The sequence below is a fragment of the Podarcis muralis genome, chromosome 5, assembly GCF_964188315.1.
Source record: "Podarcis muralis chromosome 5, rPodMur119.hap1.1, whole genome shotgun sequence".
NCBI lineage: Eukaryota > Metazoa > Chordata > Lepidosauria > Squamata > Lacertidae > Podarcis > Podarcis muralis.
The window spans coordinates 67,920,757-67,938,671 of record NC_135659.1 but is presented as its reverse complement, the minus strand read 5'-3'; the positions used below and the strand labels follow the sequence as shown (position 1 = coordinate 67,938,671).

The 17,915-nt window shown below is 40.1% G+C and overlaps 1 protein-coding gene across 7 annotated transcripts in view; it reads left to right on the top strand.

Annotated features, from left to right (window-relative positions):
- CSDE1 (cold shock domain containing E1) overlaps window positions 1-17,915 on the top strand; it is a 28,993-nt gene that overhangs the window by 9,606 nt on the left and 1,472 nt on the right. For 6 of the 7 annotated variants that reach the window (XM_028734574.2, XM_028734575.2, XM_028734572.2 and 3 more), the window contains 16 exons: window positions 1,718-1,827; window positions 2,179-2,271; window positions 2,689-2,786; window positions 3,616-3,697; window positions 4,057-4,185; window positions 4,344-4,469; window positions 4,709-4,921; window positions 6,610-6,750; window positions 7,003-7,161; window positions 7,979-8,086; window positions 9,062-9,237; window positions 11,269-11,381; window positions 13,037-13,156; window positions 13,347-13,525; window positions 14,075-14,238; window positions 16,695-16,827. In XM_028734574.2, the coding sequence (XP_028590407.1) occupies window positions 1,718-1,827; window positions 2,179-2,271; window positions 2,689-2,786; window positions 3,616-3,697; window positions 4,057-4,185; window positions 4,344-4,469; window positions 4,709-4,921; window positions 6,610-6,750; window positions 7,003-7,161; window positions 7,979-8,086; window positions 9,062-9,237; window positions 11,269-11,381; window positions 13,037-13,156; window positions 13,347-13,525; window positions 14,075-14,238; window positions 16,695-16,827 (2,144 nt within the window). The remainder of the gene's footprint in view (window positions 1-1,717; window positions 1,828-2,178; window positions 2,272-2,688; window positions 2,787-3,615; window positions 3,698-4,056; window positions 4,186-4,343; window positions 4,470-4,708; window positions 4,922-6,609; window positions 6,751-7,002; window positions 7,162-7,978; window positions 8,087-9,061; window positions 9,238-11,268; window positions 11,382-13,036; window positions 13,157-13,346; window positions 13,526-14,074; window positions 14,239-16,694; window positions 16,828-17,915) is intronic. The other variant, XM_028734571.2, reaches the window with a different exon arrangement.

Genomic DNA, 17,915 nt, shown 5'->3' with positions numbered 1-17,915 from the left:
TGTGATGAGGATTAGCACCTCTTAACACACTAGAGATGTGTCTGCCTAGTCAATAGTAGGTAAACCAACCATTAGTTGAGAGAGCCAAAGTGAGGCCTTGTGTTTCAATTTATGATAATTTTTTGTTTTAGTTTCCCATTTTCTGTGGATTGTTATGTACACTGCTTAGAAATGCAAATAAGTAATATAGAAATGTCATAAATAAATGAATGATAAATAGATAGGCTTAACTATATGGATGCTTCTATGATGAAGATATATTGAGGAGAGTATCGTAGAAACTGGTTTCCTATACTGTGTTTTGGGAAGCTCTTCCTTGTTCTTCAGTAGAATGGCTGATAAGTTTGCTCACCACTACAGACTGCTATCAGGGTGGGATGTAGGGCTCATGTTAATCCCCTTATTTACTAACTACATGGCCAGACTATTTGTTTCCTGTGTACACTTAAGTGCTGTTTTTAACTTCTAAAGCCTTAAATGGTTTGGAGCCAGGCTATAATAAAGGCCACTATCTCCTGTATAATCCTGCCCAAGAACTGAGGTCTTTCACAGAGATCCTTCTCACTGACCCTTCAACAATTTCAAAAAGTGATAGTCCTTGAGGGCCATTTCTGGGATGGCCACCACCTCTAAAATTCTGTCTCTCAGGCAACACTTAACTGCCTGTCTTTAGAAGGATAGTTTAAATAGAAAAGTTTTATCAGACATTTGTGCTCTTGCTTGGGCTGCTGTGAGTTTTACTGTTTTCTATTGGTTTTTAGTGCACACTGCTATGATTTCAGAAAGGATGAGGGTGATACAAATTATGTAAAATAAATAAATTTTCCATTGCACTGTGCAGCTACAGGAGGCAGTTGTGTGTGTTCTAGAATGCACTCAGTTTCTCTCTGGCAGGGTTGGAACACCTGTGGCTCTCATGGTCTGACTGAGCTATAATTCGCATAACCCGTTACCATTGGCCAAGCTGGCTGGGGCTGATGGGAGTTGATATCCAACATATAGAGGTACAGAGATTCAGTATCCTTGAGGTAGAGCAACAGTGAGGCCCAATCTGTGTGGCCTCACACAAGGTAATTATGGCCCTAAAAATACAAGAACCCTGCTGGATCAGACCAAAGGCATATTTAATCAATTATTCTTCTCTCACAGTGGCCACCTAGATGCCTTTCGGGACCCTAGAATTTGCTTTAGCTTTTTATAACACTTAGAGTTGTTTTTGTAGATGAAGAAATGTGGTGGAAAATACCTCCGGTGTCATAAAGTTGTGAAACCAGTGGACTAGAAGAATGGGCTGTGAATGCTGTACAGAAAGAGCCTCTCATTTTGCCTACTCTGAGTTCATGAGCCAGATTCACTGACCGAGGAGAATGCAGTCATGTTTTACATTGTTATTTTGATCTTAGCATGCATGTGCAAGATAAATGCCACTGACTGAGATCCAGGGGAACCATTTACATGCAAGCAACTCATTGAGCTTTTTTGTAGTTTTCGAGAGTTCTATCCTCAGGCAATCCTCCCTGTCTCCAATACTACACAGCCTCAAAAGCAGTCTTAAATTTGCATGCTTAATGCAAATTTAAGACTACTTTTGAGGCTGTGTAGTATTGGAGACAGGGAGGATTGCCTGAGGAAAGGTAAAGCTGTGCTTGCGAATTTTTCCTGTTAAGTGTTACTAGACCGGTCCTGTGTCATTGATAAAACTTCAATTGCTTTACAGATGATGTTGAATTTGAAGTATCTTCTGACCGGCGAACTGGAAAACCGATTGCTATTAAACTGGTGAAGATTAAAACAGAAACATTACCTGAAGAGCGAATAAATGGACAAGTTAGTGGCTATGATAAGCTTTTTCCATGCATGCGATTTGCATCTGCTGTGGTCAGACAAACAAGGGCAGAGTTGAGTGTAGCATGCCTCTCCTTGGTTGCATAGAAATATTTTTCTCAAATTTAATTTTTTCCACTTGTTTTGGCAAGCGCGTAAAAATTGGGGTTTTACCTAACCAAGAACAATTCTTACAGTTAACAAAAGTACTGTAAGATATAAGCTTTGCAGCATGGCATACTGTTGTGGGTTACCTGTAAAGTGCATCCCCAAGTGTATTATAGAAAACTAACAGTCTGATGCATAATGCTGCCTCTGGAAATAATTAGCAATGGATTTTTTTTTGACTGGTAGGTTGTGTGTGCTGTTCCTCACAACTTAGAGAGTAAGTCTCCAGCTGCCCCGGGTCAGAGTCCAACAGGGAGTGTATGCTACGAACGTAATGGGGTAAAACTTATGTATTTACTTAAACTTTTTGACTGATCCTCCAATATGATTTAAACTAAAATACTTGCCAGAGTAGACAGTGAAAAAACTGTACTTGCTTTAAAAAGTTAAAATTTAAATTGCTAAAAACTTATTTATTGAAATAGAAAACATCTGACTTCATGTTTTGACTGTAATTCTGAAATATTTTCACAACTTCAGTCTAGAATTATATGGCTAGTTAAAATGAAGCAGAAGAGTTAACTGTTTACTAATGTCTTCACTGTGACTATTTTTTAGTTTCATAAAATGCTAATAAAACGTCATATATTCTGCACACGTCCCAAGTTCTGAAACGCAGAAGTTTAAACTAACCAGGACTTTATAAATTTCTCTACTCATAGCAAAATATTAATGATATCAAATTTTAATTCACAGGAAGTGTTCTACTTAACTTATACCCCAGAAGATGTTGAAGGAAATGTACAGCTGGAAACCGGAGATAAAATTAACTTCATTATTGATACAAATAAACAGTAAGTAGATACCTTGTAATTACTGAATCCATGTTGGTTCTAAGGTAGTAAAGTTCTCCAGAAACTAGTGGTACTACTTGAGTTGAAGTATACTTAGCAAACTTTGCAAAGGCCATTCAGATCAAGTTTCTAAAGATGCGTTATTTTTGAGTGCTTATTAAAATTGCTAGTCAGTTTGGCTATTTCTTTCACAGACAAATGGATAATCTGAAGTACAGCTATCTAATAGGAAACTTGCTTTTTTTTTTAAGACCTAAATGTGAATGTGTACTTCAAGTAAAGAGATTGTAGCAGTGTGATGTTTTCATCTTAAAATATCCTGGTCATAACGAAAAGAGACTTACGTCTTTCCAGTTTCTAGAATAGAATTTAGCACATTAAACCTATAAGGTGACCCAGTATTGCACCAACTCATGTAACTCATCCCTCCTAGTCCCCCCCCCCCCCCAACCGCCCCAATCTGCTCTGGTGGGATAAAGTTGGGTTTCCATATGTCTGGGAATTCCCGGACATGTCCTTTTTGGGGGGAAATTTACATTTCAAAGCAGATGTCCTGGATTTGGGGTTTAATTTTGTGTGTGTGTGTGTGTGTGTGCATGCGCGTGCTCAGGCAACCTGGGCTTGGCAGTGGCGGCGGAGCTATCAGGCGATAGCCCTAAAAACAACAATTTTGGGTGTCCGAATTTTTACTTCTTGAAATATGGCAACCCTAGATAAACACAACTAGAGTCACTCATAGAATTTAAGAATCATTCTGTAGTTGGCTGTATTGTGATAAGTCATTGAATTATATTTTCCTTGTGTGACCTTCATCTACTTTTTCCCATAGTACTGGTGCTGTAAGTGCTCGTAACATTATGCTTTTGAAAAAGAAACAGGCTCGGTGTCAAGGAGTAGTTTGTGCCATGAAGGTAAATTAACACTTAACTACTTTCTGAAATTTACTTGTACAGTTATGGAACCATGTAGGTGTGGAGGAGAAGGTGTATAGACTTATTCTAGTACTTTTGAGACAGAACTTCCATGTAAGGTTGCTTGGGAGTAAGTCTCATTGAACGTTAGATCTAGCATCTGAGAGAGCAGGCATTAGATTGGGCTTTATATAATTCACTCATTCCTCCTTTAAAAAGTTTTTATATGTGCACATTTTTAGCTGTAGATCTTTCTAATGACTATAAGTCACCAAAAAAATGTTTTATTCCAGCTAGGTGGATATAGATCAAGATAGCATCTCTTTGCTCTTTGCTTAACAATCCTATTTTCTTCTTAGGAAGCCTTTGGATTCATTGAAAGAGGTGATGTTGTAAAGGAGATATTCTTTCACTATAGCGAATTTAAAGGTGACCTAGAAGCCTTACAGCCTGGTGATGATGTGGAGTTCACAATCAAAGACAGAAATGTAAGACCAAATTTCTTAACTCCAACTTAAATTGTAAATGCATGACATTGCAGGAACTTCCTTAAATGTCTCCCTTAGTTTCGTATGTTGTTTGACCTATTGTTGGTCCTTGTAACTACTTAACCAGTTGACTATTTGGCTTAATTTTCTGCTTATAGGGTAAAGAAGTTGCAACTGATGTAAGACTTTTGCCTCAAGGAACTGTTATTTTTGAAGATATCAGCATTGAACACTTTGAGGGAACAGTAACCAAAGTAATTCCAAAAGTACCCAACAAAAATCAGGTAGCAAATATCTTACATTACTGTGTACAGAAATTTATTTGTAAACGTTTAAAGTACTTTGATAGTCTGTGACACTGAGCAAATTCAGTAAAGGGAAACAAATTGGGGAAATCATTAATGAAAGAGGCATCCTTGGGTGCTATAATGGAAGATGGAACTTGTTCAGCTCTCAGTTGATGTTTTAAAACTGTACAATCCAGGAAAGCTCTAATGTGGCCTTTCTTTTGTACTCTGATCAGAATGACCCATTACCTGGGCGTATAAAAGTAGACTTTGTGATTCCTAAAGAACTTCCATTTGGAGACAAAGATACAAAATCAAAGGTGACACTGTTGGAAGGTGACCACGTTAGATTCAACATTTCAACAGATCGGCGTGACAAATTGGAACGAGCCACTAATATTGAAGTTCTTCCCAATACTTTCCAACTCACTAATGAGGCTAGAGAAATGGTAAGTAATTAAAACTGCATGCCATGTCTACTTTCATAGGAGTATGTTCCATTGAACTCAGTGAGAATTCTATAGAGATCTACTCAGATGTAAGTGTTCTACACAGAGAAATAGGATATAATTACTGTTGCCTCATTTAGCATTGTTGGTACTGTAGAACGATGCTAGATTTATGTAGCAATGAACACTGAAATAGTCATGAGAAGTTGCTTGAATCTTCAGCATGTTGTATTTTTCCTGGCTACGTGAGGAATTATTTTCCAAGGAAGCCTTTGATAGAAGATGCGGCGAGCTGCAGTTTTACAGAATTCTAACTTTAGTTCTATATGTCTATATACATATTATAAATACATTTCCATGGGCACAACAGAACATCCTCATCCTCTCCAGCCCTTGTGCACCCTCAGATTCCCAACCTCTGGGTGGTTGGGAAACCCTCTGGAGCAGATTTGGGGGGTGGGGTCCTGGTAGTGGAGAGGAAATGGAAGTCATTTATTTTTTAGATAAGTGACCAATAAATATAATAATAAGCATGATGATGGGAGGGCATTCCAGTGCTGAATTGCTCCCATGGAGAAGGGAGTACATGAAACTTGCATTTGTAAAAGAGAAATTTTTCTGCTTTACATATCCCGTTTTAAAGGAAATGTGTAGCAGGAATTGCATTGAAATCCTTCTGTTGCCTCTTTCCACTTAACTTTATCTCAGTTTTCAGAAGGAGTTTTGCATCTTAAAAACTGATGTTAAAATTCAGAGAGCAATTTGAGCTTAACCCAAAGGCTTGCAAGTTCAGAGCCATGTTGGGACTTGTACAGCTGGTTGCACAATGTTTTGAATCCTCCATCTGAGAATACAGTTATTTTCAATGAATAATGCCTCACAGTTTTTTCTGAGGAATTAGAGTGAGAAAAGGAAGAAAAAGCTTTGTGGGAAGGAAACAGTTCACTGAGATATTGTCTGCTTGCTCTGGATTTGTCTTAGAGTTTTCCTAAAAACTACCATTTATCTGAGTCAATGAGGTTTTTATGCTCTTCCATTGTAGGGTTTTTCTGGCGGGGGGGGGGGGGGGAGTGCTGGGCACAAATTACTGCCATAGATGTGTCATTATTTTATAACATTTATTTTCCACTTGGTTCACATGTGGCTTGAGTTCTCTCATTGACTTATTAGGCTGATGACTGTTTTTTAAGGCAAGGAGAGAATGCCTAGAGCAGGGGTAGGCAACCTAAGGCCCAGGGGCCGGATGCAGCTCAATCTGGCCTGCGGACAGTCCAGGAATCAGCGTATTTTTACATGGGTAGAATGTGTCCTTTTATTTAAAATGCATCTCTGGGTTATTTGTGGGGCATATGAATTCGTTCATTCCCCCCCCCCCCCCAAAAAAAATAGTCCAGCCTCCCACATGGTCTGAAGGACAGTGGACCAGCCCACGGCTGAAAAAGGTTGCTGACCCCTGGCCTAGATGATATTCTGTTGTACCTGACAGATATCCTCTAAGGCAGGGTTTCCCAAACTTGGGTCTCCAGCTGTGTTTGGACTACAGTTCCTATCATCCCTGACCACTGGTCCTGCTAGCTAGGGATGATGGGAGTTGTAGTCTGAAAACAGCTGGAGACCCAAGTTTGGGAGTCCCTGCTCTAAGGATTCTTCATCAGCTATAGTGACTGACCTATGTGTTGCATCCACAGGGTGTGATTGCCGCAATGAGGGATGGCTTTGGTTTCATTAAATGTGTTGACAGAGATGCCCGCATGTTCTTTCACTTCAGTGAAATTCTAGATGGCAACCAGCTCCACATTTCAGATGAAGTAGAATTTACTGTGGTTCCTGTAAGTACAATTTTGTGCAATTTAAGTTTACCAACTTCATGTTGCTTCAGGTCATTTATTTATATTTGCTGACTTACTATGCTTCATTATTATCTTTCATCTAATAAGATCTCAAGATTGCTTACTGTACTAATTAAAGCAGAGATAAAACTAATAATGAAAACAGCCAAATAAAATAAAACAATACAGTATCAGCTGCAGAATTCAGTCACTTTTTATCAATTTATCAATTTCATGACTTTCCTCTTCCAGGATATGCTGTCTGCTCAAAGAAATCATGCTATAAGGATTAAGAAACTTCCAAAAGGCACTGTTTCATTCCACACCCAGTCAGATAATCGTTTTGTGGGCACTATAGAAAAGGAAGCCACTTCTGCCAAATCCACTAGTCCAAATAAAGGCAAAGAGAAGGTAATACTGCCTGGGGTTTTTCTTCTGTTTCTCTGTAAAATAATAACTGAAAACTTCTATAAAGATTAGACAAGGAGTACATTTATAAACATTATCTGGCTGAAGATAACAGTTTCCGTACTTTTATTTTTAATGTGTTCTTTGAGATGGATAAACACACATATTCCAACAAGATAATGGAAGTACAAAAGCTGGTCTTGCAAGTGTGTCTAAACCTGATTTACTTAGTGTGGTTGCAAGGTTTGGGTTTTCTATAAGCATAATGTAGATTCTTTTTGGTTGTAGAAATAAACATAGGTGCTGAATCTTAAGAGCATCTCTCTGCTATGAACTTATTCTTATACCAAGTATCTAGTTGAAACATACCTGTTGCATTAATCTTCCTCATTGCTAAAATAGTTTAGGGCTTGTAATTAAATCCTGATTACACTAATGCTAGCAATAGCTCTGTTCAGTGGAAACTAGGTAATATATATTTCAGAAACTGGTCATGAGTTACCTAATTGATACTACTTCCCTTACTACTACTTTATCCTAAGTATAAAAAGATAGGATAGGCTTTCTTGAAGTTCCAATAGTGATTGGTTATACATCATTTTTCAAAATGAGGCGTTTCCCTATATAAATACATCTGTGTCAAAACTAGTGAATTTCATGATTACAAAACTTAGTATATTTTCTGCCACTGAATACCTATGTTCACACTACCAGTTCACATTTGTATTGACTGTCAGGCTGTGGTCTATTGGAAAAAGTTAAATTCCTTCAGTTTTGATCCTTTTATATTTTATTTCCTCTCCCCCTGCCCCACTTTTAGGAAGCTGAAGAGGGAATAATTGCTTATGATGATTGTGGGGAGAAGCTGACCATTCCCTATCAGGCTAAGGATGTGGAAGGATCTACTTCTCCTCAGATAGGAGATAAGGTAATATGCATACTGTTTTTAAAAATGTAAGAATGCCCATGATTGGGTAAAATACTTCTAGAGATCCTTCTTGGTTTTTCAGTTTTCACTATCTGTGTTGATTTGTAATTATTACCTCATTAAAAAGGTAACGGTATCCCTGCCCGTACGGGCCAGTCGTGTCCGACTCTAGGGTTGCGTGCTCATCTCGCTCTAGAGGCCGTGAGCCGGCGCCGTCTGAAGACACTTCCGGGTCACGTGGCCAGCGTGACGAAGCTGCAGCTGGCGAGCCAGCACCAGCGCAGCACACGGAACGCCGTTTACCTTCCCGCTGTAAAGCGGTACCTATTTATCTACTTGCACTTAAGAGTGCTTTCGAATTGCTAGGTGGGCAGGAGCTGGGACCAAACAACGGGAGCTCACCCCGCCGCGGGGATTCGAACCGCCGACCATACGATCGGCAAGTCTTAGGCACTGAGGTTTTACCCACAGCGCCACCCGAGTCCCTATTACCTCATTACCTCCTTAATATTATTAGAGTATACTGAGAACTGGTGCATAGTTGTGGCCTCTCTTCAGAAGTTGAGAACCATTCAGGCTATGAACCTTACACCAACATCTTGTGTCCCTGGATTAAGATTTGTTTAAGGCTGCTTTTGTGCAATACGTTTTTTTAAAAATAAGATCTCAACAAAAAACAATTGTGTCACTATGAAAGACTGTTGTGAATTAGTACGTGAATTCCTTCTCTTGTTTGGCTACAAATGAGACTGCTGATGTTCAACTTTAAATGGCATAATAAGAGAGTACTGACTTCAGCCCTTGATAATTGAATAGCCTCAGTGAGGGAATTTTCAAAAGAGAGCTAATACTACCATAAGTTGTTTTCACTTCTGAGAAAAAGCAAAATGTCCCATTAGATTACTTCCAGAAGTGCATGTGATCTTCCCAATCCTAGAAGGCATTTTATTTTGTCTGATATCTTTTCCCAAATAGGTTGAGTTTACAGTCTGTGAAGTGAAGAGAACTGGGTTGCAAACAGCTACATCTGTAAGAATGCTTGGTAGAAACTACAGTTCAAAAAGGCTTTTAGGATATGTGGCAACTCTAAAGGATAACTTTGGATTTATTGAAACAGCCAATCACGATAAGGAGATTTTCTTCCATTACAGGCAAGTTGATTAGTATAAGAGTTTGTTGCATATTAAATCAGGTATGGTACAGGCCAGATGAAGCAGCTTCTACATGGTCATACAGCAGCACACAGGAGTCTCCACATCACCACTGCCTGTTCCTTGAGACTACTAACAGTAATGTGGAGGTGCTCTGTATATTGGAAGGGGGTCCATGTGGTCAGCTCTTGCATCATGATGTCATGTGCTGCAGTCCCCCCATATGGAAACCGTTACCATCTCATTTAAGTGTGCTCCAGTGGTTCTGAAAAGTGGGAACCTCCTTTGGTGTACATAGAACATCTGGAAGGAGGATGAAAATTTCCAGTGAGGGCACAGAATTCTGAGACAGGTGGAGTCTTCCTTCACCAGCCATAACAATTGGGTTGAGTTGAATGCCTGCTAGCAGAAGATACTCATTGACTCATAATTGGATTTGTGACTGTAACTACTGCTCCCCAAACAGATTTAGGATGCTGTGGCAGAAGCTTTGTTCCACTTGTATAATGCCAGTGCTGGATTAGTGTCTGGATCCCCAGATCTTTGCACACAGTAGCAAGCAAGACTCCCTGTGCATCCTGCTGCTGAACAGATGGTTAATACTGAGTTGGTTGGTTTGCAGGGTAGAATAGCATGCTTTGTCTGCTCCCCGCAGACTGCATGTTAACCTTGATGTGAAAAAATCTTCCTATAATCCCAAAAAAAGTGGAACATGAGTGCTCTATGCAGCAGGGATGGATAATCTCAGACCTGGGTGCCCTGCAAGCCTCTGTCTGGCTCATGCTATACAGCAGGGACGTCCAACTCCCAAGAAACAACGATCTACTCCTAGAGAAAAAAAACTGGCAGTGATCTACCCTTGGGCAGGGAGTTCAGAGTTGTTGAGTGTGGATAATTAAAATGAATCGCTCACCAACAACACAGCGGCTAACAGAAGAACACACACTAAACACGACGCAGGGAAAGACCAAGCAGGGAGTGGGACAGAGACATGATTCTAAACGCCAGCGATAAGGATCCCATGATCTACCATGATCATCCGGGGATCGACCTGTCGATCACGATCCACCAGTTGGACGTCCCTGCTATACAGCAACAGACACACCCATTGGTATTCCGCTGCGCCAGAAGCGGTTTAGTCATGCTGGCTGCATGATGCAAGATGAGCGTCACACCCCATAGTCGCCTTTGACTGGACTTAATTGTCCAGAGGTCCTTTACCCTTTACCTTTACAAAGCTTATCAAAAATATTATTCCAGTGTATGTGTGTAACAAGTTAAAGACCTTTCAGTCACTGGCAATAGCAAAATAGATATACAGTGGTACCTCGAGTTACAAACGCCTCAGGTTAGAAACTCTTCTAACCTAGAAGAGTTACCTCGAGTTGAGAACTTTGTCCCAGGATGAGAATGGAAATCATGTGCCGGCGGCGCAGCAGCAGCAAGAGGCCCCATTAGTGAAAGCACGCCTCTAGTTAAGAATAGTTTCAGGTTAAGAACGGACCTCCAGAACAAATTAAGTTTGTAACTAGAGGTACCACTGTAGCTTTGATATATTGCTCTCTAAACTGGACTACATTTCCCATTGTCTCTGACTAGTAGTTGTGCTTAGTTAGGCTAATGTGAGTTGTACAGCATATGCTGAGGACATAGGTTTTTTGCTCCTATACTAGTGACATAAGCATCCCCACTTTATATATCCTGCATATTCACACTTTATAAGTTTATTCTGATTTACACAAATAACGGCTGATGTAAAAAATACTCATGGAAGATCCATTTGTAATGTTATTGATAGTGGCATGCTATGGGTGTTGCATAGGGCTCTTATATAAAGTAAACATTTGACCTCTGATTAATAAATGAGGTCTTCTACATGATATGCAGCCTGCTGCACTGTGACTGCTTGAAAAGAAATTAGATTCTCAAGATCATCCCATTTGTATTGGTTTGCTAAAAATGTAAATTTGTTGGGATGGCATTCTTGGTTACATTTATGCATACTCAAGATTTCTTTATAATTGTTTGTAGTGAATTCTGTGGTGATATCGATAGCCTGGAACTTGGCGATATGGTTGAATACAGCTTATCAAAAGGCAAAGGAAACAAAGTCAGTGCAGAGAAAGTGAACAAGACACATGCAGGTAAAGCTGTTTTTAAATTTCTTTTAAAGCCAAATATTGGTACTCAAATGGTATGTACTTGGTGCTGACAATTTTGTGGATGCCTGCTTGTTGTATTTATCCCAGGTTTGAAAAACAGGAACTTAATTCCAGCCTTGGACTGTTCCACTGTAATGGTTTATTACCCAAAACTAGAAGTGAGAATTAGATCTGTATTGGTTAAAGGTAAAGGTAAAGGTACCCCTGCCCGTACGGGCCAGTCTTGACAGACTCTAGGGTTGTGTGCCCATCTCACTCAAGAGGCCAGGGGCCAGCGCTGTCCGGAGACACCTCTGGGTCACATGGCCAGCGTGACATCGCTGCTCTGGTGAGCCAGAGCCGCACACGGAAACACCGTTTACCTTCCCGCTGGTAAGCGGTCCCTATTTATCTACTTGCACCCGGGAGTGCTTTCGAACTGCTAGGTTGGCAGGCACTGGGACCGAACAACGGGAGCGCACCCTGCCGCGGGGATTCGAACTGCCGACCTTTCGATCGGCAAGTCCTAGGCGCTGAGGCTTTTACCCACAGCGCCACCCGCGGCCCCCTGTAGTGGTTGCCTGAGGGCAATTCTTGCTTAGAAACAAGGCTAATTACAAACCTGTTCTATTAGTGTTTTGGATTAGATAAAACTAACACATATATGACATGAAAAGCAGGACAAAGGGGGCAAATAAGTTGACAGCAGCTGCTGCAACTACCACTGCTGCTGTGAAAACTGTAAAAAGATTGCATTTTAAAACATAACCTTCTTGCTTGGGAACCCCACAAAGGATTTTGTCAAGTGTGGAGTACAAATCAATCAATCAATCAATCATGATATCATAATGATGTATGATTGGCAGATGGCTGGCTCCATGCACCTGTCATATTTGGTCTGTGAGGCTGATCCTGATCAGGATCTAGCCCATGGAACCCAAAAGGTTCCTTACCCTTGCTATAAAGTGTTGCTTGGTATATATGGTATTTTGACTGTGAAGTGTGGGAACCTTACTGTCTTCATATGGGTTTCAGATTCTGATATAAAATATTTCGGAATGCTATATTGGAAACTGAATAGCAAGGATATAGAACTAAAAGACTTTACCCTATAATTGCCACAAATTGGAGAATTGCACTACTCAGTATTGGGAAACACTGCAGTAGAAAAATTGACAGTGTTGCTACCCAGTGAGCTTATTTAAACTTCCGTGCTAGATATTTTGTGTTACATCTTAGAATGTACGTGGGGAGTTGCACATTGGAATGTGATCCCATCAGGTTCCATATACAAGGAAAACGTGAAGTGCATAGTTAGGTGTACTTTGTGCCCTTCCCAAACGTATGAAGAAAAGCCAGTACTGACAGTATGTGGATGAAGTGCTGTTTTCAGAATTGTCAGAGACTTTCCCATGACATCTAGTGATGTACTACTGTGTTTCCAGATAGCAAATATTAGGAAAAAAGTATTAAGGGCTAACTTTCTACCTAGATTCCATTCCCCCCCCCCCTGCATTTTGCAAACCTGCCACTTTCAGATTTCCATAACTTTAGCCATGGTAGGACAGGTTTTACTTGATACAGGGTGACTCTGCTAAGCTCCATAAAGTTCTTTGGGAAAGATTGCCACATGTAATGCGAATGACCTTGTTTTATAGAGAATGGCATCACAGATGAGGCTGATCCAGCTGTTTACACGGGTAAAGTAATTCGTCCTCTCAGGAGTGTAGATCCCACCCAGACTGAATACCAGGGAATGATTGAAGTCATGGAAGATGGTAAGTAGTGTGCCTTTCCAGTAGTATGCTGATCTAATTCCATAGTTGGTTTGGTACCCTAATGAATCTTTCTAGAAAAGTTGGTTGAAGTGAGACTTGCATGTTACAATGTGATGTCTAAATGACATGGAAGCTGCTACTTCAGAATTCTTAACCATGACACGTCTTTGTGTTATGCTTGTTTCTCCAGGAGAAATGAAAGGTGAAGTCTATCCTTTTGGAATTGTTGGTATGGCAAACAAGGGGGACTGTCTGCAAAAAGGAGAAACCGTAAAGTTCCAGCTTTGTGTCCTTGGTCAAAATGGACAAACAATGGCTTGTAACATTACACCTTTCCGCAGAGCCACCGTGGAATGTGTGAAAGATCAGGTGAGAGGACTTCTTGAGATGCAAGCCATGTCTTTGCTGTTTGTGTGATTTTTCTGCATTAGGGCCTCCTCTGTTTAAATACTGGAAGGAAATTATTGGAATATAGCATTCTTGTTCTTTTGCACACAGCTAGATTTTGAAGGCCCCAAGTTTGACCTTCTAGCAGTTGAATTAGCTGAATTTATAACTTTCATTTGGGTGTAAAAAACAAGATTGCAGTTCTTGAATCTTGATAGAAGCCAGGAAGTATGAAAATAATATTGATCATGGAGAGACCTGTTACAAATGTTTTCTCTTTTAGTATCTTATTGGGCGGGGCTAAAATGTTTTTCCAAAAATGAGGTCTGCATCCCCTTTTGTCAGGAAACGTTTAAGATGATAGTAGAATCCATTTATCTCAGTGGGTCTACTTTGAGTATGACTATCATTGGATATCACCCTAAATAGTCTAAATTATGTGCTGTCTCTAAATAAATTTCAGTCCTACTTGTAAACAATTTGATTGCTCATGTTGTACAATTGATAAGACAATTTCCATTCCTTTTTCAGTTTGGTTTCATAAACTATGAAGTGGGTGACAGCAAAAAGCTCTTTTTTCACGTGAAAGAAGTTCAGGATGGTGTGGAACTGCAGGCTGGTGACGAAGTAGAGTTTTCAGTCATCCTCAATCAACGCACAGGGAAATGCAGTGCCTGTAATGTGTGGCGTGTTAGGTAAGCAAAAGATACTAATTTACCTTACTCTCTTGCAGGGGGGGGGGGGAAACCAAGCAATCCTGATCTGATTTCTTCATAGGAAATTGGCAGACATCCTTGAGCTGCCTCAAGTTGGAATCTTGAAAGTAGCTGCTGACGAACAAATTATTGAAAATCTATTAAGCTTTGTGTATAGGGGCCTTTCAGTGGCCCTTCTTTCCCTTCTTTGTACCACATGGGATGAGTTAATGTTGAGGGTGTTGGTTTAAAAGGAAAAATTGGGAAAGAAGAGGAGGAAATTGTCCTACCTTGACCATATGGTTATACATACTCCGTTTATTGATTCTCTTCATTTATAGCAGCCTTCCCCAACTCAGTGCACTCCAGATGTTATGGACTAGATAGCTGTCATCAGCCTCTGCCAGCACAGCCATGTTGGCAAGAGCTGATAGTTATAGCCCAGTAGTGCCACATCAAAGATGTCTTTCATGAGCTGATTTCTTTAGCATTCAACATACATCTGTTTGGGTTTTCCCCTCTGTTCGTTAATAAACTTTTAATGTTCTATTTCTTCACCTGTTCCTTTCAGGAACTCATTTTACACATTTGTAAAGCTTGAAATACTACTGTGCCACTCATTTCCAAAACCTTTAAAAAAATCATCAGTACTCCAGATACTGTGCAAGGAGCATTTCCTAAATGTATTAATTCCTTGAGTAGTTACTCTTTATGTATTTTGTTTTATCAGCTCTTTAACATCCTATTCTCCCATGTTTTTTGGATCTGCGAAACATAATGGGTTGCAATCCTAATGTTTTGTGAACACATGATCACTCATACAACATGACTTACCTGTCCTTCATTTCCCTCCCCCCCCAAAAAAGGTGCAGGGGATTGGGACTCTCAGGAGAGGTCTGGGGTGCAGCATATAGGGGCAGCAATGGGAAAACCAGAAATTGGGTGGGGCCATCTTGTGACAGCAAAGCTCCCTATATGCTGTAGTCGTGGGGAGGGTTGGGAAAGACAGGTTTTGTGAACAGTCTTCTACAGGCAACTCCCAGTTTACATGGGGGTTACGTTCCAAGGCACTGTGTGTTTTAAGTTAATTCATGTGCATTTGAAACCTTTTTTAAAAATTCAAACACCCCATTCCACCCCTTTTTTTGACTTTTGGGGTCACGTCTGGCTTCTGCGCAATGTGTGCGTGCACAGTCAGTCATATGTCGGGCATGCCTTAAGTGGTCCCTGCCTGTACTTGCATTTGGACACAAACCATTGTGTGCACAAAAATCACTATAGTTTCATTACTGTTTTCCTTCTCGGTTCTTTCTTACCCCATAATTCAGTTATCATTGGTGGTTTGTTTGTTTTTTAACATTAAGGCTGAAGCGCAGTTATACTTGCCCTAAAGGTTGTAGTATTAGTATCAGTGGAACCACTTCAAAACATTTTGATCTTATTCTACCATTCCAGTTGTCATTCTTAGCACAAAATTGTATTTCATTTATTAGCTGCAGTATTTCTTTCATTGTGCTTTTCTTGGCACTTTCATGTCTCCAACTTATGCTGTGGATTTCTTGCACTTTTTTGTTGTACTTCATGTTTTTGTAATCCTGTTTTTCTCACATTTTCTTAATTCCTGCATTCCCATTACTGTTAGCTTTGCATGTGTGCAGAAACAGAAGATAGGCATTTCAAATTCTAACATATTTCCACTTTGTAATCATAGTTGATGAAAGGCTTTCACATGGTTTATGACTTCTGGGGGTTGGCTCAGTAGAAAGCTCACTTGCATTCCAAACAGCTTATCTTCTCTCTCACTTTGTGTGTATGCTCATTCCCCTCCTTTGCCTCTTGGAATCCTCAGATTGCACAAACAGTCTGAGATTTTATCTAGATTTGAGAGAGATGTGGGTCTTTGGGTGGGAGAAACATTCTCAGGGATTCCCTTTACCTAATTTGGAGCCCCCTGCATTGGTCCACAACTTACTTAGTGAGGGGACTGTTCAGTACTAGTGTCTAATGAGAAATGTGCAAATACAGATGAAGAATAGTTGAGCATTGTCTACATGCCAGAGTGCTAAAGATACTGGCAGTCCAGAAGCACACTTATATCTATTAAAGCTGCAGTCTTAACTCAGTGAAACTTTCATGCATGCCATGATTACTACCATGAGCATAATATTACTGCAGATTAGGAATGCATCTACCTGTTAGGATGCATTTTGATAATGGAATTTTATCCAACATCAAAACTACATTTATCATTGTAGGATGTCCATATATCTTGAACTGAATTCCCCTTCAAAATTAAACAGTTATTCCAGGGCAGTGTGGAAAAAGATACTAATAACCAGCATGAATGCTGTTATAGTAGAAAGTTGGCTTTTTCTCTCTTTAAAAAAACAACAACAAAACATTAAAATACACATCTACATGTTTCCCCATATGATTTAGTTTGTTTCTATTAACAGTGAAGGTGCTAAGGCCATAGCTGCTCCACGTCCTGATAGACTTGTTAATCGCTTAAAGAGCATTACTTTGGATGATGCCAGCGCTCCTCGTCTAACTGTTCTTCGTCAGCCAAGGGGACCGGATAATTCAAAGGTATGTTCTAGGATATTTGCCTGATATGTGGTCATAACACTGGGATTTCCGCTTCTGTGACAGACTGGATAAGAAGCCAAGCAACTTCCTTTTAATTAGTAGGAATTCTAGTAAATTTTAATCATCAGCAAAAGATGGAAGGACATAAAAATACTTTAGGAACTCAATTTTCCCCAAAGGCAGTTGAGACAGGATGCTGGATTTCTTAGGTTGCTGAGATTGTGAGTTGAACATGGAAGTACAAAGGACTTAAATGATAAACTGGAACACAGTGCAAGATTTTAGAGTGCCTCTTCTCTAGTGAGTGTAATTCCAAAATAAACGAAAGAGGGGGATAGAAAAGGGTAGGAGTACATGAATGTGTGAGAAGATTTACTTACATACGAGAATGTAGGTAATGGGTCAGCCAAAAACCCTTTGAAAAAAGAGGGATTTGATGGGAGAGAAGAGGTACTAAATGTTTAAGTTATCTTAGAAGACCGAGAGACTGTCAGATTGCAGAGGATTCTATAAGAAAGTGCTGTCATTAGCAGGGATGTAACTGGCAGACCAAGGGCTAAAAATACTTGGTAAAACTGGAGAGTTTTAACGGTAAAGATGTGGAGCCTCTGTTGATTTTTTTTTTTTTAAAGGATGCCAGTAAAGAGATTTGGGGAATATTGCGTAGAGTAGTCTTCAGGGTTGGTGAGGGGACTAAGTGTTGTGTAAATTGTGGAAAAACTCCTCTGTGCTAAAGGGATCTAGTTCGAGAGGGCAAGGGCACCTCACACATCTTTAGGTTTTGTAGCAAAATATGATGTGTTATTTCTAGCAAAAGCAGTCAGTGGAGTCAAGAATAGAACTGGAAGGAAGGAAGGCAAGATTGCACGAATAAACAATGCCCATGAGTTTGGAGCAAAGGGGTGAAGGAGCAAGCAGCTGGCAATTAGAAGTTGAGGTTAAGTCAGTGGAGGTTTCTATTTTTAGAAAATAGGATGTTTAAACATGGTAGAGACAGACAGAGAGACAGGTTAATAAGGAGTGATAGCACAAGAGGTGGAATAGCATCAAGGGGGCATGTGGCATGATTGGGTGTGGACAGATGGCAG